This window comes from Acomys russatus, chromosome X, assembly GCF_903995435.1.
Source record: "Acomys russatus chromosome X, mAcoRus1.1, whole genome shotgun sequence".
Taxonomy (NCBI): Eukaryota; Metazoa; Chordata; class Mammalia; order Rodentia; family Muridae; genus Acomys; species Acomys russatus.
The window spans coordinates 46,108,002-46,129,820 of record NC_067169.1 but is presented as its reverse complement, the minus strand read 5'-3'; the positions used below and the strand labels follow the sequence as shown (position 1 = coordinate 46,129,820).

Genomic DNA, 21,819 nt, shown 5'->3' with positions numbered 1-21,819 from the left:
ACACATATGTGTGTAGGTGTTACTTTTTAAATTTATTTTTATTTTGGTTTCTTTTATCTCTCTTTCCATTCTCCACCCCAATCCCTTCCAACACCCCAACATCAGGTGGGAGAGAAAGAAGTTCAGTGGGGAGAGGGGACATAGTTTTCTTTAGCTATTTCCTGCAGTTTAGGGTCATTGGGTTCCTTGGGGCAAATCCAATTGTCATTTCAGGATATCGCCAGCTGCATCAACAGCAACCAGGAGCAGCAGGGGGAAGCACCAGCAGCTGCCTTCTTTCTCAGAGGCCCTTGTCTCTTTCTGGGTCTGGCATTTATTCCCACTGACAAAGATCACGTGCCCTCTCATGAGGCAGTTATCAGCTGTGAACAAACTGGAGTATCCACCATATCCCACACCTGGGATTAAAACAAAAACATATTTACATATTATAAAACCAAAACTTCCATAACATATATGTATGTGCACACACACACACACACACACACACACACACACACACACACAACTTACACACTTAAAGGAACTTACATAACTCTGGCTAACAATGTTCCCAACAAGAACCACAGAGTAAGATAATCCCCAGTATTGAGCAACAGAAACTTCCTTTCAAATGAGTAGTCAGGGTAGTCCAAGTGACTTCTGAAACAATATAAATATTCATGTAGCTCTTAGTTTCCTCTGAGGTTGAAAGTAAGCCTATATGCTGAAGATACCACACACTTAGGACACAGGACTCAGATGATTAGAGCTGGATCTAACCATAAAGCCTTCTTGCTGAGGTCTAACTTCCATGATACCAGAAAATACTATGCAAGCTGTCAAGGGAGGGAAGTGGTAAATCATCTTACCAGGCAACAGTACCTATGAAGTTCAGCAATGACCAGCATCTGCAAAGCTACAATAACTGGCACTCACATGTTAGAGGTAATCTACAACTGTCAAATCAGATTTAAGGCCCACTCAATGGGGGTGGTGGGTGGGAATCATGCCTGGTCCTGGAAACCTATACACGTTTCTTGAGCTAGTGTTTCATGAATCTTAGAAAGGGATCTTCTACCACCATTTTGCTAGGCCAGCATAATTCTTTATACTCATTCCTTATACTGATACGTATAGCTACTACCTCTCATCAAAGAATCTTCTCTTTACATTAGATGGAGACCATCACAGGAAACCACAACTGGACCCAATGCATATATCAGTGGATCACGGGGGTGGCCAGCCTCGGTGGATATATCTACATTACAGCTTCTGCATCTATGGCTCAGGGAACATCGCAGAAGAGGGGGCAGAAGATTTTAAGAACCAGAATCTCAGGAAGCCTTCTATGAAATATTCTGTCCTAGAAATGACTTCATAAACAAGATTGGAACAATGGCAACATCAGAAGACATACTAATGGGCCAGGGGGTATTTTCATGGGGTCCTGCCCCCAGAAAATGAACTACAAGCAACTAATGACTGCTGAAAGGGGAAGAATTAGCCTTTCTAAGATGAGCCTCTTTCCTCATTAACCAATCCCCTAATACCATATACACAAAAGAAACAAGAATGAATTCATCAGGTTGCATTTATGTTTTTTGTATGTATGTATGTATGTATGTATGTATGTATGTATGTATGTATGTACATACACATGTATACATATATCTGTAGCATTAATAATCAAAGAAAAAGATGTTGTCAACTTGAGAGTGGAAGAGGGGAACATGGGAAGGATTAGAGGAAGAGTAGCTGAGAGGAGCTGGAAATCAGAAAGGGAAGCGGAAAGGGATTTAATTATCTTTTAATAAAAATTATGAAAAGTTCAAATGTTACTACAGGATCAGCAATTTATATTAAACAATTATTTTAAAAAATGTTATATCTATGAGTGTTTGTATGCATGATGTATTGCAGCATATGTGTGTGTGCTGCCAGTGAAGGTCAGAAGAAGGGATCAGATTGCCTAGAACTGGAAATACCAGCAATTGTAAGGCAGCATGTTAATGCTGGGAACTGAATGCAGATACTCTGCAAGAACAGCAAGTGCAAAAAAACAAAAACAAAAACAAAAACAAAAAAACCCAAAAAACAACCAACAACAAAAAACAAAACAAAAAACCAGCAAGTGCTTTTAACTGCTCCAGACCCAGAAAAAATATTTTTAAGAGCATGTGGGAAAGTGGAGAGGGAGCATCTGAGAGAAGTTGGGAGAGGGTAAAAGTATGATAAGAATATATTGTGAATTGTTTTCAATAAAAGATTGCTTTATAGATGTAGTTTTTTGGTTTTTGGTTTTTGTTTTTGTTTTGTTTTTGCCTAATTTGTTCTCTAACCCTCAGAAAACAGTTTTCATTTTATTTTGCTTTTTTGACACAGGGTCTTCAGTGTAGCACAGGCTGGCTTTGAAATCTTCATTTGAAGTGCTAAAATTGCAGGGATACTTCATTCTAATCAAGGGAACAGTTAATTAAGAAGACATTACTATCCTAAACATATATGCACCAAATTCTGGTGCACTCAATTTCACTAAAAATATACTACTGGGATAAAAGACACAGATTAACATCCATTCATCAGTAGTAATTAACTTCAATACCTGACTCTTTCCAGTAGACAGGTCATGAACAAAAATTAAACAAAAAATAATCCAACGGAATTAAATGACATCATATATCAAATAGACTTAGCAGATGTCTACCGAACATTCCATCTAAAAAAACAAAGAACACACATTCTACTCAGTAGCACACAAAAGCTCCTCTAAAACAGATCACATCCTGGGACATAAAACAAATCTTTGCAAATTTAAAAAGACTGAAATAACTTCATGTATCCTATATGACCACAATACAATAAAACTTAAAATTAACATTAAATAAATCCCTAGCAAATACACAAATTCATGGAGATCAAACAACTCATCATGGGCTAGTCTCCAATTATAAATGAGTATCATATGGTGGGGGAGGAGGTCCCCTTCTGTCACAGGCCTAGGGGAGGGGAATAGGGTCAAAGAGGGAGGAATGGAGGGAGGGGGAATGGGAAGATACAAGTGAAGGGATTACAATCATGATGTAATCCAAATAAATTATTGAAAGAAAAAAAGAAAAAATTAAGATAAGATTAAAAAAAAGATTAAAAAATAAGTTTCTAGTTACTGTAAAAGCTGAAAACAAAAAACTCATTATGGAATGATGAATGACTCAAAGAAGAAAGCAAGAGAGAAATAAAAAAATTCTTGGAACTAAATGAAAATGAAAACACAACATAGCCAAACCTTTCCAACACACTGAAAGTTGTGCTCCTAGGGAAATTTATACTGCTATGCCTACATTAAAACACTTAAAAACTTAGAATGAAGAACAAATCAAATCCAAGCCCAATAGAAAGCAAGAAATGATGAAAATAAAAGAAATTAATAAAATAAAACAATACAAAAAACCAACAAATCTAAGATCTGGTTCTATGAGAAGATACAAAAAATTGGCATACCTTTGGCCAACTAACCAAAAGTCAGGAAGAAAGGGCCCAAATTAACCAATCAAATATGAAAGGAAAATGTTATAACAGACACTGAATAAATTTAGGATATTATAAGGGAGGATTTAAAAAATCTGCACTTCATGTGCAGGGAAACTGAAAAAAAAAAAAGGATGGATTTCTAGATTCAGCCAAACAACCAAAATGAAACCAAGAAAATAGCAACAACTTAAACAGACCCATAACAAAGGAGAGGTTGAAATATTAATAATAAGCCTTCAAAAAAACCTAGAAAATATTTCTAGTGAATAATTCAAGCTATCTCATGAGCAACTAAAATACTGATGTATCAGCCTTAGCCTTAGCTTTTAATATAAATAATATTTTATTATCATAGGGGCTGGGTTATGTATTCTTAAAGTATCTTTCTGGATGATTGACCAGATCTGGAAGGTTTTGAAATACTCCCATAGACCATCTGTATTCACTGTTGCAAATACTTCTAGAACATTTTCAGTGGCGATTTAGAATCAAAGAATGAGTCTATTTCTGCACCCAAAATCAGATTTGGTGAGACTGATATTTCTAAGTCTCTGATACCCATAATATCATAATAGTGTATAATGCCTAAAACCATCATCAGATAGGATTCTAGAAGCATTTTTCAACTACACCAAGCCTAGCCACTTGTAACAACTATGAGTTTATGAAAATCACACAAAGTTCTTGGCATTTCATACTTTTCAAATGTAAAATGAGGACAGTAACACCTATGAGGTATTTATGAGAATGCTGAACATCACAGTGCAACATGAGCATAGCATATCTTTCAACTCCGAACATTGTAGAATGCCATACTGTGATGGTTAGTGTTAGTTCTCAACTTCACAGAATCTAGGATCACCAGGAAGTTGGCCTCTGGGATCCTTAGAGGATTATTTTGATTAGGTTAATTGATGTAGAAGTTCCATCTTGATTGTGAGTGGGGGTGCCATTTCTTGAGGAGAGGATTCTGGACTCTATAACTGGAGAAAGCAAGCATAGGATGAACATGTATTCATTTGTTGTTCCTGGTTGCATATGTAATATGATTGGATCCCTCAAGTCCCTGCTGCTGTATCTTCTCCAATATAATAGACAATAATATGGAACTCTGAGCAAAAATAAACCCTTTCTCCTCTAAACCAAAAAATAAAAACAAGCAAAAAAGAAGCAGAGGAAAAACCCTGTGTTTCTCAAAAGCAATATACACATACAGTTTAGTCCAATTTTACATTTCAATAATAACATATTTTGAGTGAGATCTGTTAAGTTATATTTTTGTAAATACCCAAGTGGATTTGTTTAATACTAAATGATTACAAAAATCTCCAAACAGACACCCAATATTCTAAACATTCTCTTTTACTAAATCTTTTTCTTTTCCAGAATAGAAATATGAAGCATTTCCTAAAAGATGACCTGATAATCTATCAAGTTTTATTTATACTATTTAAGACTTTCATTACTTAACAGTATAATGAAATAAGTGACAAAATAATGACATTAACATATTTTATATGATCAATAGCCTTAATAGGGACCTTTGAACACAACCATCCTATAAGGCATTTAGTTATTAACACAATTAAATTGGAAAAAATTTAATAGATCAAGAAGACTGAAGAAACACAAAAGGCAAAGGGGATAAAACTAAATCATGACTCATCATTTTTAAAATGTCAAACTTATGTGAACAACAGAAGTACAGTCATTATGTTTATAGTCACATGTCTGACTGACTGTAATTACAGTCATTCCACCATCATGCTAGAACAATGGGATGGAGAGAAATTGTAAAGATAACAATATGTTTTTTTATCATTCTTTGGGAATTGTACAGGCGTAGATAAAAATATTTTATTATAGTCTTTAGTTGGAAGAAATTTAAAACAAAGTAATAGTTTAAAACATCTTTATGGTTATATATCTTAATAAATGCTAATAAAGTATGTTTACCTCAGGCACCTGCATTCCTTGTAAAATAAAATGAAAAATGTTTCTTTTAATTCATGTAAATGCATTTCTAAAACAGTCTTAAGAAACTTTTCAAAGTGCTAAGTGAATAATACTCTTGATGCTTGAACACACATAAATTCTGAATGCTTATTTAAATTACAAATTTATGTGCACTTTTTACCTTTTCACTGAATAGGTTTAACCAATTGAAAAATTATAGCCAGTACATAATGTACTTCAAAATGGCAAATTATATATTGCCAAGGAACTAGAAAAACTGTTTTCCTCAAGTATCCTCATGGAAACGATGTTGAATTTGAGTGTTTCAAATAAACTATTTTCTACTATAAAACATGGTGAACAAATTTAAAGAGGTACTTGTGAACAGATCTTATAGAAAAATGTCCCCATTATTATCTGACTCCTGTAAACATATCTTGCAATCTGGATCCAGAAAATACCTTCTTAGTGGATACACAGACTGCAGTAATTATTATGACTAAAAGTTAGATCATGTGAGAAAGGGGTGACAAAAAAGAAGTATCTAACTAGAGAAGAAAGTAGAGGCATTGCACAGACTGGTGTGCATGTAATATAGACTCTAGTAAGCACTGGGAAGCAGAATAAGGAGAGGGAACAAGTATATACTTAGGCAGAACAAAAGAATTACTCATAAATAAAAGGATCATGGAATTCAGAAGAGCAGAACAGGAGAGGTAGAAATATTTCCACTTCGATTTGAAGTAAAAATATAGAGATATTATATTTACATGAGGAAAGTTTTAATATCAGTTGAAGTTCATACTTTCTCATCAAGATTATGATAATAAAATATATTAGATAGGAAATTTCTATATAAATCATAAAATACTACACTCGTGTTAAAATTTTCAGTATTTCATCACAGAAAAACTCTCATTCTAAAGAGGGCTATGAAAGAAGTCCCCAAGATAGAGAAATTAACATTTCCTTCTGATCCATTCCCAAATTTTATTGGAATAGTAGAGTCAGGTCAAGAGCTGGTTTTGATCCAGAGCAGACATTCGTATCCTGGACAAATGGAACTGTTAATAATATTATTAAGAACTCTGTAGAGAAAATTCCTCCACAATTTGTAGAATAAATTCCCATGTATAATTAATGCTCATAAACTTTTATTGGCTGGAAAACTATGATATAAATGGTTGCTGACTTATGTACTCTAAAAATTTAAGAGGTAAAACAGGGAGGCAATAAACTAAAAAAGAGTCACATAAGTCAAAACATACATTTTCCCCTTCAACAATAATCCCAAGCATAAAAAATAAAATATGCATGAGAATAATGTATATTTCTGTCAACATTGTAATACTAGCAAAGTAAGGCTTGGCAAGACTAAATGACTAATATAAGGCCACTTTTTCAATGTTAATGAGGCAATATTTTAGAGTATTTTTGTAATATATCAAAGCCCTGACATTTGCCAAAACAAATTAAAACCACCTATAGAATGACAACACAAGAAGACTAATAAAAGAACAAACAACCAAAATTTTGACATTTTCACACTCAACTGATATTATGGCTATTGAGAAAATGAGGTAAGATTCATATTAAAAGTTACAACACCAGTTTTCTATCTCTGATCATTTAATGTTCTGAGGGATAAAATCCCTTTTCATTACATTAGAATCATAGATAACACTATAAAATGCCTTAAAAAATTACACCAAATGAGTACAAAGAATAGAAATACAATTGAAAAGGAAATAGAAACAATCTAGATAAAATGCCTAGTTTTATAAATAAACGAATTAAGGCTCAGCTAGGTTAAGAGACTTGCTCACGCACAGTCTCAGAACTGATCAGTTCCAGACTCAAGGTGAGAAGTTAGATCTCTGAATCTGTAGTCCACCGGTGCGCTCCTTGGCAAGGCAGCAAGAAAGGGCCTCCCTCGCACAAGCAAGGAAAAGCACTCTGTCCAGAAGATCCTCCAGCTTGAGTGTAACTAAAGTGAGCCACAAGGCAGAGACCAGGCAGAGTCTGTTCATACCAAAAACGGGGTGCCAGTCACCGCGATAAGGTCTGTTTCTTTCTGAGAAGCATGGCCTCCCGTTGGGTGGGAGAATCCGAACTGGGTTTCTTCCTCGTGCCCAAAGAAGTCAGATTCGGACTGCACATTCCAATCGGCTTTGGCTGGGGTCAGTAGTTCTGAGACACTGTTTTCACACAGGGTGCTGGAGGGAGTCAGAGCTTCTGTGTCCACGGTTAGCTTATTGCTGGGCGTCAGAGCCTGGGGCTCCAGGCCCGAGTTTTTCAGAGCCAAGGAGCCAAAGAGCCCCACGTTCCCAGGGGAGACATCGTCCATGTCTAAGGGGCTCTGCTGGTATCCGGCGGCCACCGAGGTCCCGAAGAAGAGAGAGGTATCCAGACTCTGGGGAAGGTCACCGGGGGCTCCCCTCAAGGCCCGAGGGTCCACCGCTTGCCCTAAGGAATGGCTGCTGCCACCACCGCTGGTGCTACTACTGCTACTGCTGCTACTGCCACCGCTGCTACAACAACTACCGCTACAACAACTGCTGCTACTGCTACTGCTGCTGTTGTTGTTATCGTCGGCAGGGAGGCTTCCTGCCAGGGTGGAGTTGACAGAGGCCACATCAATGGTCAAGATTCCAGAGCTGACCAAGGCCGTGTCCAGCACCGCAGCAGAAGCGTGGCCAGGCACATCCGAGAAGAGAGACACTAGCTCCGCGCCACAGAGGTCACTCTGCCCCTGGCTGCTGAGTTCACTGCTGGGTGTGAGACAGTTGGCAGCCTCGAGCTGGGCCAAGAGGTCCTGGCTGAGGTTGTGCCTTTTGGCCATGTGGGTCTTCATGCTGTGCTTGGATGTGAAGAGTTTGTTACAGGCGGAGACCGGGCACCGGCTCTTCCAAGCGCCCACGTCCTGCAAGTGCTTCTTGGAGTGGATGTAGAGGCTGCTCCGAGCGGAGAACCTGGCACAGCAGCCTTCCACGGGGCACACGAAGGGCTTGGTGCCCAGGTGGGTGATGCTGTGGCCTTTCAGGTGCTCGGCCCTGGTGAAGGACTTGCCGCAGCCCTCCACGGGGCAGGTGAACCTGCGGTCGTCCTCGTGCTTCCTCTTGTGCCTTAAGAGCTTGGACATGCTGGTGAAGTTCCAGCCACAGCCATCAAAGTCGCAAAGGAAGGGTCTCTCCCCGGTGTGGCTGCGCAGGTGAATCTTGAGCCTGCAAGCCTTGTCATACTGCTTGCTGCAGCCAGGGAAAGAGCAGGCAAAAAGTTCCTGTTCCCTGAAGTGGGCGCGGTTATGAGAAAAGAGGGCACTCACAGTAATGAACGTCTTCTTGCAGCCAGAAAACGCACACTGGTAAGGCCTCTCGGCTCAAAGTGGCTGCGCTGGTGGGTGCTGAGCTTGGCCTGCGTGGGGAAGCTCTCCTCACACACCTCGCACTTGAAGGAGTTCTCCTGCTCGTGCCCCTTCATGTGCGCTTTGAGGTTGTACACGGTGGTGAAGCTCTTGCCACAGCCCTCCGCCGGGCAGCCAAAGGGCCGCAGTTTGTCGTGCGACTGCAGGTGTCTCTTGAGCTTGTAAGACGTGGTGAAGGTCCAGCCGCAGCCGCTCAGGGGGCACTTGAAGGGCCGCTGGCCCTGGCTACTGCTGTGCGTCAGCAGGTGCACCTTCAGCTGGTGCTTCTTGGCGAAGGTTTGGCCGCACTGCGCCTCCGGGCACAGGTACAGCACCACGCCCGGGCCCGGGACCAGAGGCCCGCGGGGGCTCTGGGCGGCGGCCGGGGCCTCGGCCTCCTCCTCCTCCGGAGGCGCCGGGCCCGGCGCGGGTTCCGCCGGCTCCGCCAGCAGGAGGTCCGGTGGCAGCTCGGGGCAGTCGCCCAGCTGCGCCGCGGCGACCGGCGGAAACCCGGCCTGCTGCGGGGCGATCAGTGCCCCTGGCCGTGGCGGCCTCGGGGGTGGCGGCGGCTGCGGCGGCGGCTGGGGGAAAGGCGCGACCCCCGGTTCCCAGGCAGGCGGCGGGGGCGTGGTCAGGGTGAGGACGCCGTTCTCAAAGCGCAGCAGCAAGTCCTGGTTGTGGATAGTGATGGTGCCCGCGAAGGCCGCCGCCGCCGCCGCCGCCGCTGCCTGGCCAGCTGCGGGGAGCGGAGCCGGAGCCGGGACCGCCGACAGGCAGCGGGAGCCCAGCGCCGCCAGCCGGCCCGCTGGGTTCGCGCTGCTCTGGCGCCGCTCGGGGCCCGGGCCTGCCTCGGCCTCCTCCCTCCACCCGGGCCCTCCGGCCTGCTCCGTGCCCACTGTTTCTACGTCGCCACCCACCGGGTCAAGCAGCAACAGGAAGAAGTCTTCGCCGCCGCCGCCGCCGCCGCCGCCGCCGCCACCGCCACGGCGGCTGTGGACGCCCTGGTGATCCGGCCTCAGCGCCAACCGGTTCGAGCTAGGGATCGGGCCCAGGCCCCGTGAGGCCCTCTGGGCCTCTGCGCTCCGCGGCCCCGGCCCGCCATCTTGGGCCCCCCGGAGCAGTAGGAGGCGGCGCGTGGGGGCCTGACAAGCCAGAGAGTCCGGGGCTCGGTGGACCCCGCCGCCACCCGCGGGGCAGCAGCCGCCGCCGCCCTGTGGTGTCCCGCGAGCCGGGAGCAGCCTCGGGATTTCCATCGCGGCGGCGTCGGTGAGGCTTGGCTGGAACCAGAGCCGAGGCGGAGGCGCGACCCCGCCCCCTGCCGCGGGCCCGAACACGTTCCTGAAAGGAAAAAAAAAAAGTGCAATGCGCAGAAACTGGCCCTATCAGATATTAAAACGTATTTAACGCCACCGTGATTTAAATATTCTGGTACCGTGTCTCCGGAACACAAGAGACAGCCCAGAGGCAGACTCTGATGCCAGTAAATAACTTCCAAGGGTTCTGTTACAAAGTAGCCAAGGTCCTCCGAAGTAGGGCAAGAATGACAGTTCCTCCACAGGGCTGCTGAGGCACCCAGACACCTAGCCAAGGAAAACAACTCGAATCCCTACCTCACCCTGTGTATCAAATACAAGCATCAAGGCAGCTGAGCCTGTTCCCTGGCACTTTTCAGGGCCTTGCAAACTACTCCTGAATGGAGGACAAAACTTCTGACAGGATCAACTGTGTTGCCTACTACCTTAAAGCCACCCTTTCTGGTGCAGATGCCCCAGCTTCTCTCTCTCTCTCTCTCTCTCTCTCTCTCTCTCTCTCTCTCTCTCTCTCTCTCTCTCTCTCTCTCTCTCTCTCTCTCTCTCACACACACACACACACACACACACACACACAGACACAGAGACACAGACACACACACACACACACACACACACACACACACACACACACACACACACACTCGGGAGCTCCCAGTAACTTGTAATCCTTGGAATTGTTGCCAGGAGCCAGGTCCGGGTTAAAAGTTTTTCTCATAGTTAGGGTTTTGTCGCCCTGGCACAGGAGTCAGAATAAGAAACCCGGCCAAAACAGATTGGCATCCTTTGACCTACAGGTGTGAAACCTGCCTGCTGAAGCAATTGATAATGAAATCTGGAAACTGCGGCCTGATTCGCAGTTCTCTCTGAGTAATGCTTTAGGGTACACAGCCCTAAACAATGCAGCTTATAAGGAGCTATGCAGCTGAAACCATACCTGCTGCTGCACGGGGTATTGCTTCCCTGGGCTTGCTTCTTCCGAGATGCCTGAGGTGCCAGACCCAGACTCACAAGCTGCATACAAGGGCCTCATAGTGCAAATCCTCGCCATTGTTAACTAGCATTCCAGCGCATGCGTACAGCGTGATGAGGCTACCATGCAGTTACAGTAAATGCACAGTGGGGACCTTTTCAGGTTTGTTACTGGTATCGTGAGCATTTTTTGTATCTTTATCGTGGAAGACACGTATAAAAGGCCTCGGGAGCATACCTACAAAAACAGAATTCGATGGCCGGTCTGTAATGTATGCATAGCTCCAGTTTTAGGAACCAAATTGGCCTGTGAGGTGTTGCTGTCTGAGGACAGGGTCTCACTAAGTAGCTCAGGCTAGCCCAGCTTGTTTTCTGTGCCAGCCTTCAATCGCGCCAGCAACACAGAGAAATCCTGCTGCCCCGTGGACACCGAGCATGCAAAGACGTTTTCTTTTCCATCCGAAGGAGGTCGACACGCCTTCAGTGGTTGCTGATTTAACTAGTTGTAACTTTATATGCCAGTCCCTATTTGTGGACACAGTATCCCTTTGCCTTGTTGCTTGAATTCATGCCCGTTGTGTACTGTATTGTGTGAACAGGAGAGGATCTTGGTAATAGTATGATCACATGTGGGGGGAAAAAGAAGGTGCCTTACGCCTAAGGTTCTTTTTTGTTATTATTAATAATTTGTTCATCTTACATCTCAGTTGTTAGCCCTTCCCTTGTATCCTCCTATCCCTCCCTCCTTCCCCCTTCCCCCTTCTCCCCTCCCCTATGTCTGTGACTGAGGGAGACCTCCTCCCCCTATATATGCTCTTAGGATATCGAGTCTCTTCTTGGTAACTTGCTATCCTTCCTCTGAGTGCCGCCAGGCCTCCCCAACCAGGGGACATGGTCAGAAAAGGGGCACCAGAGTTCCTGTGAGAGTCAGATCTCACTCTCCACTCAACAGTGGAGAATATCCTGTTCATCAGCTAGGTCTGGGTAGGGGTTCGAAGTTTCCTGCCTATATTTTCCTTGGTTGGTGCCTTAGTTTGAGGAGGACCCCAAGACCCAGATCCACCTGTCATAAAGTTCTTCTTGTAGGTTTCCAGGACCCTCTGGATCCTTCTATTTCCTCATTCTTCCATGCTACTCTCACCTAAAGTCTCAATAGGATGTCCTCCTCTCTGACCCACTTTCCTGTGAAGTAAAGTTTGTCATGGGACATATCCCTTGGCCTAGTGTCTCGATATAAGTGAGTATATACCGTTTGTCTCTTTTTGCTTCTGGGTGAACTCACTCATAAGGATAATTTCTAGTTCAATCCATTTGTCCACAAATTTCGGGAATTCCTTGTTTTTAATAGCTGGGTATTATTCCATAGTGTAAATGTACCACAGTTTCTTAGTCCGTTCTTCTACTGAGGGACACTTAGGCTGTTTCCATGTTCTGGCTATTATGAATAAAGCAGCTATGAACATGGTTGAGCATATGTCCCTGTTGTGTGGTAGGGCATCTTCTGGGTATATTCCAAGGGTGGGATAGCTGGGTCTTGAGGAAGCCCTGTTCCCATTTTTCTGAGAAAGTGCCAGATAGCTTTCCAAAGTGGCTGTACTAGTTTGCACTCCCACCAGCAATGAAGGAGTGTTCCTCTCGGTCCACATCCTTGCCAACATGTGGTGTCACTTGAGTTTTTGATCTTAGCCATTCTGATGGGTGTAAGATGGAATCTCAGAGTTGTTTTGATTTGCATTTCCCTGATGACTAAGGAGGTTGAGCATTTCTTTAAGTGTTTCTCAGCCATTTGATATTCCTCTGTTGAGAATTCTCTGTTTAGTTCCAAGCCCCATTTCTCAATTGGGTTATTTGGTTTTGTGGTGTTTAATATCTTGAGTTCTTTATATATTTTGGATATTAGACCTTTATCAGATGAAGGGTTGGTGAAGATCTGTTTCCAGTCTGCAGGCTGTCGCTTTGTTCTGCTGACAGCATCTCCTGCCTTACAGAAGCTTCTCAGCCTCATGAGGTCCCATTTATTAATTGTTGACATTAAGGCCTTTTTTTAAAAAAAATAAAGATACCTGTATTAAGAAATAGTTTCTGGTAAGTGAAGACTTTCATGGGACATATCCCTTGGGGTAGTGTTCAGATATAAGTGAGTATGTGCCATTTGGCTCTTTCTGCTTCTGGGTTAACTCACTCATTATGACCATTTCTAATTCACAGGGGGAGGAGGTCCCCCTCAGTCACAGTCATAGGGGAGGGAGTAAGGGGAAAATGGGAGGGAGGGAGGAATGGGAGGATACAAGGGATGGGATAACAATTGAGATGTAATATGAATAAATTAATAAAATATACTTTTTAAAAAAAGAAATAGTTTCTGGGCTGAAAGTGGGATCCCGAGAGGGGAAATAGAGCTCTTGAGGAAGGCTGGGAAGATGACCCTTAAACACCTGGGAACTGAAAGCAGAAAGGAGAGATTACTGGGGAGAAAGGGTGTAGGTCTGGAGTAGGGAAGTGGGCTGTAGAGCTGTAGACTCAGAAAAGATAAGAGGAGTCAGGAGAAACGACAGAAACAAGTTGTGTGAAAGAGCCATCATCGGATCTAAGACATGGCGTGCTCATTCAAAGGGTAAACACAAACAGAAAAGAGAAACCATTTCTGGGGCCAGGGCTACTTGCTCTGGGGTGTCCCACTTGTCATGGATCCACGGTCCCTAGGAGATTGGATCCCTAGGGATTAATCCCTGGGAGAAAGGAAACCAGAACTGAGGACAGAGGGGATAAGAAATGTCCACCACTTAGCCTCTGCATGGTCTTGTAAGATCTAAATGCTTTTGCCTCTCACAATCAGTTCTTTTGCCTACATGAAGTTTGTGTAGATTAACGAACCAAGTTGGCTTACAGTAGGCTGTGCAGCCCAAGTCAAGTACCTACCTTCCTATGTGTGGGCTGGTGGTCTCTGTGCTCTCTATTGCCTGCTGTGATGTTTCATGTATCCTTTTGAACTGCAGGACTACCACCAACAGCCCTCACTGTCGCACGTGCTACAGAAGGATAGTGCCAAACATGATACTTGATAACAGTGACATACATGATATCAAAGGCGTCTTGGCCATTGGGGTGCCTTTCAATCCTGCTTAAGCCAGCCATTCATCCTCAGATGCTACAAACAGAGGCTCTGTTGTGACTCTCCTCAGAATTGTGGATTGTGACAATGTGACGACCCTGCTTTCCAGAATTGAATGACTGATTTATGTTTTCATGCCTGACTCTCCTCTTCATAAGGTCTCTTGTATTTAGAACATCTCTACGTATGAAACTCTTAAAAAAAAACTGTTTGACATTCAGAGCAATTATTTGTCTTCAGACTTTGCTTCAAAGACAGCTTCATGATGAGAGGGGTTTTTTTTATACCATTATTCTCAATAAATTTCAAAATAAATAATTAGATTAGAAAAAAAAAAAAAAAAAAACTGTTTGAAGGTAGTCTTTATTTTTACCCTCGGAAGATGTCCTACATATACACCATGTGTCTTGAAGATATCCACCCTCACTGCCTCCTGCCATACCTCAGGGAGCCCCTCCCACAGACACATACATCCCCTCCCACCTTCATGTCTGCTTCTGGCTGTTTTTTTAATGTAACACACTAATACTTTTAGTACTGCCCAGAGGCACATGAGCACGGAACCAGCCACCTGAGCCTGGGCATTCTAGCATAGGCCACATGCCCAAAGTAAAAGGACTCCACTTCCCCCAACATCCATCAAGTACCAATAATTTCTCTGCAACAAGATGGGCCTCTTGAGCCTCTTCCCCCAGTCCATGCTGGAAGAGTGACCGCCTTCATCTCCCCTAGGTCTTGCAGTTGCTGTGAGTTCATGAGTGGAATGACCAAGTGTCCTATGAAGAAAACACCATATCATGGCACTCCTCCCCATCCTCCACTTCGTACGTTCTGCCTGCCTTCTCATCTGGCATATTCCCTGAGCTTTAGGGCATTGACAGCAATGACTCCTTCAGGGCTGACATCCCAATGGCCATTTGTTCTCAGCAGTTTGACAAGAATGAGTCTGCCTTTGCCATTGGCCACCTCCGCCCACAGCAAAAAGCTGCTCCTTTGGCCAAGGATGAGAAGGGCAGAAATTCGTGGGTGTGTATACAGCATTGTGAGCACAGCTCCGCTGCCTTGAAAAATGAAGTTTTGAGGTTTGACTGGCTCTAACATGGACCACTTGGTACTGTGTCAGTTGAGAGTCTGTCCTGCTCTGGCATGTGGAAGGGGGGGGAGGTTGCAAATCTGTTCCTGGGGGTTGTTCCACAGGACTCTGTGTCCCACCGGGACAGCTTCATGTCTGGCAGGTCTAGTGTGTATGAAGAGCAGCATTTTCCTTACAGTTACTCCTGCTCTCTCGCACAGGAAGCTTCAGTGGGGCAAGTGGTCCTGATTCAAGAAGTTTCAGAGATAACGCTCTGATTCTCCGCACTCCAGCTTGCTTTCTTACAGATCTCCAGCTCCTGGGTGCATAAGTGCTCCCTCTTTGGGGTCCGTAGTCTCTTTAGTAAAAACAAATATATGTCTTTATGTTCTATACTTCATGTGTCACTACAAAAGGGGCAACTGTATTGAATGGCCGTACCCTTAGGAAGGTTGAGAACCACCGCGCTACGTCACTCAAGAAGGAGAGCACAGGATTAAGGAGGAGGTGCTGGTGCAGAGTCCAGCGAGTAATGACAACTACTGACTAGGCCTCCAGTGCACACTCGGCCTTCTTTCTTGTAAAACCCAGGGCCACCTCCCCAGGTGTTGCCTGCCTGAGAATAAAGAGGAACTTCCTCAACTGAGAGTTCTTCCTAGGAGATGACTCTAGCTTGTGCCACCTGGTCCTGAAGCTAACCCTGCCCCACACCACCAGAATTGACCCCTTGCCAAATCCATACACAAACCCACCACTGGTCAGACCTTCTCCTTATTGTCCATCCCTCAAGATCACACAATAACATCGCCATCATGAAAGAAAACACTCCAACTAAGTCACACAGTCTTTAAACCTCCAAACACTTAAAGTGGCAAAGTCCTTCTAAAATAATCAATATCTCCCTGAAAATCCATTCTCTTTGTTTTTTAATATTTTTTATTAATTTATTCATATTACATCTCAGTTGTTATCCCATCCCTTGTATCCTCCCATTCCTCCCTCCCTCCCATTTTCCCTTTACTACCCTCCCCTATGACTGTGACTCGGGGGACCTCCTCCCCCTGTATATGCTCATAGGGTATTAAGTCTCTTCTTGGTAACCTGCTATCCTTCCTCTGAGTGCCACCAGGCCTCCCCATCCAGGCGACGTGGTCAAATATGGGGCACCAGAGTTCATGTGAAAGTCAGACTCCACTCTCCACTCAACAGTGGAGAATGTCCTGTCCATTGGCTAGATCTGGGTCAGGGTTTGAAGTTTAGTGCACGTATTGTCCTCGGCTGGTGCCATAGTTTGTTAAATCCATTCTCTTTAAAAGTTCCAAGTCTGTGGTCACAATAAGAGTTAAAGGCGTTCTATTTCCAAGAGAGAGGGACTAGGGCAGGGCCACCTTCTGCCTAAAGGAAGACCAAATGCCAACAAGTATAAAGCTCAGTGTCAGACTGTGAGGATTCTGTCGGGGGATCTTCATGGCTAGCTCAGTCAGGGCTTGCTGCAGGACACCAAGGTTGTCTCACAGGCCCTGGCCAGCTCCGTGCCTGTTGCTGTCCTTGTCAGGCATCATGTGGCACCAGGATCCCCCAAAAGGCTGAAGCCTCCTGCTTCCACTGGGCTGTGCTATCAGCAAGAGCATCTCCTGAGACCTCTTCATGGTGCTGAGCCTCATCTCTCTGCATGACCCCTTCAACCCTCAGGCTTCAATAGCAGCACCTTGTAGTAGCCTCTTCTGGCCTCTCACAGTGCTAAGCCTCACCTGCCCTCCATGGCCCCTTCATGCCTAGGCCTCCAACACCTGTACAGTCTGGGAGACTATTACATATCAGCATGCTTGGCTGCCAGTGTGAGGTAGAGCCTTGTCCCTGTCTGGAAAACAGTTTCTGAATATTGACATGACAAAAGGCTTCCCTGGAAGATTTCACCTCACTGATGCTAGTCTCTTCTTGATCACTGCTGATCCCTCAGCCTCAGCTTTCCAGAACAATGGATTTTTGCCCCAATAGCTTATTTGCTCAATTTACATCCTGATGCATGTTTCTCTCCCTCATCTCCTCTCAGTTCCACCCAACACCTCAGCCATCCACCCTCCTTTTCTCCTCGCAGAAGGGGAGGCCCCGCTCCATGGATACCAGCCCAGGTTGGCACATGAAGTCCCAGCAAGACTAACTGCCTCTTCCCCCGTGCTGTCCTTCAGCATCAGACTGGTGGCCTGTTTTCCACTTCCAGCAGCAGGTCAATCCAGGCACTGCTTGCTTCCAGAAGAGGACAGATGTACCTCGAGGTCAAAGGTCCCGTTTCTCCCAGGAACAACTAGAGTGCTTTAGGGAGAGGCCCATCACACAGGCGAGGGTCCTGTTCTCACCTGGGATGTGGAAATGATTTAGCTCTTTTATAATGAGATTGCTGGTACCAGAGGACAGTGAGACTCTGGAACGCCACAAACCTCTGAAGACACCAAAGTGTTATACCCTTTTGTGCTGTGATAAGCACGGCAGAGGAAGCAGGCAGAAGCCTGAAACCAGCCAGGAGGCAGATCCTGTGTGACTGGGCCCTGCAGGAGCTTCACTGGCAGCCAGCACTGAGTTAGCCACAGCATTAATGGAGCAGGCTTCAGGAGCTGTGAAGGTAGTTCCTCCATCCCTGCCAGGACTGCCTTTACTGGCTGTCAAGCGTCAGGCAGCCAGCCAGGACTCTTCCCCAGAATAAATGGGGTCTCTGAAGGTCACGGTGGAGGAATAGCTTGAGCAGAAGAGAGCGAGCCAGCCAATCTTTCCTTACAAACCTTAGGCAGCGGAGAATGTTCTGCGGAGAATGTGTCCGTCTAGCTGAGGCTAGGGGTGCCAAGAGACTTAATCTACAGGCAGTGGAACAGTACCTCATTTGCATAAAGGAGCGTGGGGGCCTATCACAAGATGGAAGACACAGGACTTAATTATCCTACGGTTGGGGAAAGAACTTCTAGGTATGACTAAAGGTCATTTTATGAAGGCTAGGATCTCCTTAGTATAGGGTTGGGTACTTAGAGAAACTCCAAGTGCTTGCTGTCTAGGTTCTATCTAGAAAGGGTGAGGCATGTAAATTTCCCTGAGGGCTAGGTAACCCTTTGTAACTTACAAGACCCGGGGTTCCCCAGAGAAACCCACTGAGAAAGAGAGTGGCATCTGTTGTAATAGAACAAGTTCACTTGTCTTTCCGGATACTCCAGACTTTGACCTTTGCAGCAGAGCCCCATATCCCACTGAGGACAGACAGGGCAGCCTAGCTAGGGGGAAAGGGATCCAAAGGTAGGTAGCAGAGGCAGAGACAGCCCCAGTTCCAATTGTTAGGGGACCCACATGATGAACAAGGTGAGCATCTACTACATGTGGGTAGGGTGCCCAGGTCCACAGATTTCTTAGCTGAAAATTGTAAGAGCCCAGAGAGACTCTTTAGGGCACATTCCAACTTCCCTCAAGAATTTCCTGAGCCAAGCCATCCTTGTCCGCATCGAGCTCACTGTTCTTATCTTCCAAGGTCCTTCACAACAGCCCCCTGAACTCTTAGCACCCAATGGCTTCTCTAGCCCAAAGCTTCAAGGACCCACCATAATCTTTACAGATGTACAGAAATGGCAGGGTCAGGATTGTCACAGCTACTCTATATGACCTTGGGACCAATTTCTGTCTTAGGTGGGGTTACTAGAGCTGTGATAAAGCAACAGGACTAAAGGCAACTTGTGGAGCAAAGGGTTTATCTGGCTTTATCCCACCGGACCGTCAATGGTAGTCAGGGCAGGAACAGAAGCAGGCAAGAAACTCTGACGCAGGTTTGGATGCACAGGCCATGGAGGGGTGCTATTCACTGGCTTATGCCGTCATCTCTGTTCTGCCTGCTTCCTTTTAGAACCCAGGACCACCAGCCCGGCCTTGGTACCACCCACAATGGTCTGGGTCCCCCCTCATCAAGCACAATGTCCTCTGGGCTTGCTTCCAGCAGGATCTTACAGAGCCATTTCCTCAGTTGAGGTTTTCCCCGGCGAGATGACTCAATGTTGTGTCAAGTTCACACAAACCTACACAGCACAGAGGTGTTCAACCCTTGGAGGTGGTGTGTAGCTGAAGGGCAAGGCTTGAGGTTTCATCAGACCCATGCCTTTCACAGTGCGCTCTCTGCTTCCTGCTTCTGGGTTGAGACCAGAGCTCTCAGCTGGTCCTGCTGTTGCGCTTTTGCCCCACTATCAGGAAATGCAAGTGTAAGCGATACTTCTTAAATGTCTTTAGTGGATTTTTTTATACCTCTACCTCCCTTCCAATCCCCCAAACCTTGGTAACAAAATAAGGTTAGAGGGCAAAGGAGGTGTAGTTTTCCTCAGCTACTTCCAGCTTGTTAGGGTGATCATGTTCTTTGGGGCAATACCAATCTCAGTCGTCAGGATATCCAGCAATCCATCAAAGCAGAAACAGCAAACAGAAAATGTAGCAGCAGCAGGACAAACCAGGAGCCTTCCTCCCCCTCCTCCTCCTCTCTCCTGGAAGAGTTCCTCAAAATTTCCTCTACCCCACCCGCCGCTCTTTCTCTCTATGGGCTCTGGTATTTATACCTCGTCAGAGTCCTCAGAACTAGACGGACTGCAGCTGGAGAAGACCAAGCCCCTTCCCAAGCAGCAAGAGGCAGATATCAGCTGTGGACAAACTAAAGGCAGCCCCATATCCCACATTTGGGGTTAGAATGGAAACATTTTGACATAGCGTAACTGAGGGTTTAAAGGAACCAAAATTTCCACTACATCCAACCCTCTGGAACATTCAGCTGAAATAAACTCTGTCTTCTATAAGTTTCCTTCGTTGCAGTAATTTAACACAGCAATGGGAAGTGACAGATACCCACCCCTTAGGGGCACAAAGGGACTCTATATTTATATTTAAGAAATGCTCTTTTTAGGGATGAGGTAAGATGGGTTGGGGGAAGACCAGACTTCTGTGGATTGAGGGACAGGACAGGAAGTGTTTAGGCAAAATTGAAGTCCAAGAAATAAATGATGGAAAAGAATAGATGCCCTAAGACAGAGAGGAACCAATTCCTCTGGCTGATGCAAAGGCTCACCCACCCATTCGATGTACCCTTCCCTGACCCTACTCAGATGACATGGGATGATGCAAAAGACCCTTGAAGCCTCACTTTAGTTCCGACCTTCTGTCTCTTCTGGCATCGGTTTCTCCCTTCTTTTCCTCTTTACACAGTTCCCTCAGAGAACATGGAGCGATATCACTTTTCTAAGAAGGGAGGAAAACAGAGGATCAAACCACATGATCCCCGACAGCTGCTTTTCTACCTGCCACACAAAGCTATTAAGGCTGTAAAATTGGCTTAATTCTTAATACTTGGTCTTACATTCCAGCCAACACGGAGGCACAGCTCTGCCTGGCCGTGGTGTACAACGAGGTTGGCAGGGACAACATGATGCCAAGATACAGTTCTCCTTCCCGTTCTCTATTTGCTCCCAGAGCAACAGCCCCAGCTGTAGGCAGTGAGCACACCTCCCCATTCCTGTCTGTTCCTTCATTCCCTTTCCAGTAACAAGCTGTGCCTAGGAGATGAAGTGAGGTCAAAAGAAGAGCTGCATGACATCCCTTGGCAACCACAGTTACAATCTGTGTGGGAAGGCATATGGACACATCTTTCTTGAGCTGGGATCATAAAATTACTTCTTGTGTTTTGGGTTTCTTATTTTTGTCTAAATGACTTAGGCTACCCAGGTACCATCTACTCCTATATCCATGCTAGCATAATTCAAGGGTCGTGTGGAAGGAAAGGGTGTGACGACGGTGCACTTTATTCTTTCAGATGTGTGAATCCCACAGCGACTTGGGTCGCCGTCCTGGGAGAGTAGGCTTGTTTCATCGTTGAGCTGAGCTCACCATAATCAAAAGGTAACCACATAGTCTTTCACCAACATGGTAAGGGAACTCACCAAGATGATGGAGCTCCCTGGCTTGGCTGGATCGTGGTTGGAGATGTCACAAGGAGGGAGACAGTCACATGCAATGGCACCAGATTGGTTAGTGACATCATGAAGATAGCAGAGGTCACGTGACTTCGGTGCAGTCTCAGTTCATGCAACGGAATGGCAGGAACCAAAATAGTGCTGCCTATAAAACTTCCCGGTGCCAACGATCCCTCAGGGGCTTACCACCTCCTCTTTCTGTCCTACTAAGGAAGGTACACAAGATCTCCATGGTGGCTTCTTGTGTCGTCACTTGCTTTTAGTTTTACATCTTTCTTTTAATATTGGTACGCTGTTTCACACGATATGGTTACAGGTCTCTAGATGGTTTTTCTAGCCATCTATCAAATGCTGCTGACACATTGGAACCCCTTAACTTGGAGAGCCCCTGTGAATTTGTAGTAACGCACGGAAAACAAGGGAAGGCCAATCCCAAACAGGACCCAAAGGACAGATTCCCAGGTACTAGACAAGCTGGAGGCCAAGAGACATCATCCTACTTGGGG

At 45.3% G+C, this 21,819-nt stretch overlaps 2 protein-coding genes across 3 annotated transcripts in view; both read right to left on the bottom strand.

The window, feature by feature from the left end:
• The window catches only part of Klhl15 (kelch like family member 15), a 932,444-nt gene that overhangs the window by 417,183 nt on the left and 493,442 nt on the right, over positions 1-21,819 (bottom strand). The gene's annotated exons all lie outside the window — the stretch shown is intronic.
• LOC127185858 (zinc finger X-linked protein ZXDB-like) lies at positions 7,305-10,474 on the bottom strand. The gene is given in 3 exon segments (XM_051142447.1): positions 7,305-7,946; positions 8,046-8,841; positions 8,844-10,474. Coding segments are annotated over 3 exon segments (2,529 nt in total). The 5' UTR covers positions 10,123-10,474; the 3' UTR covers positions 7,305-7,492.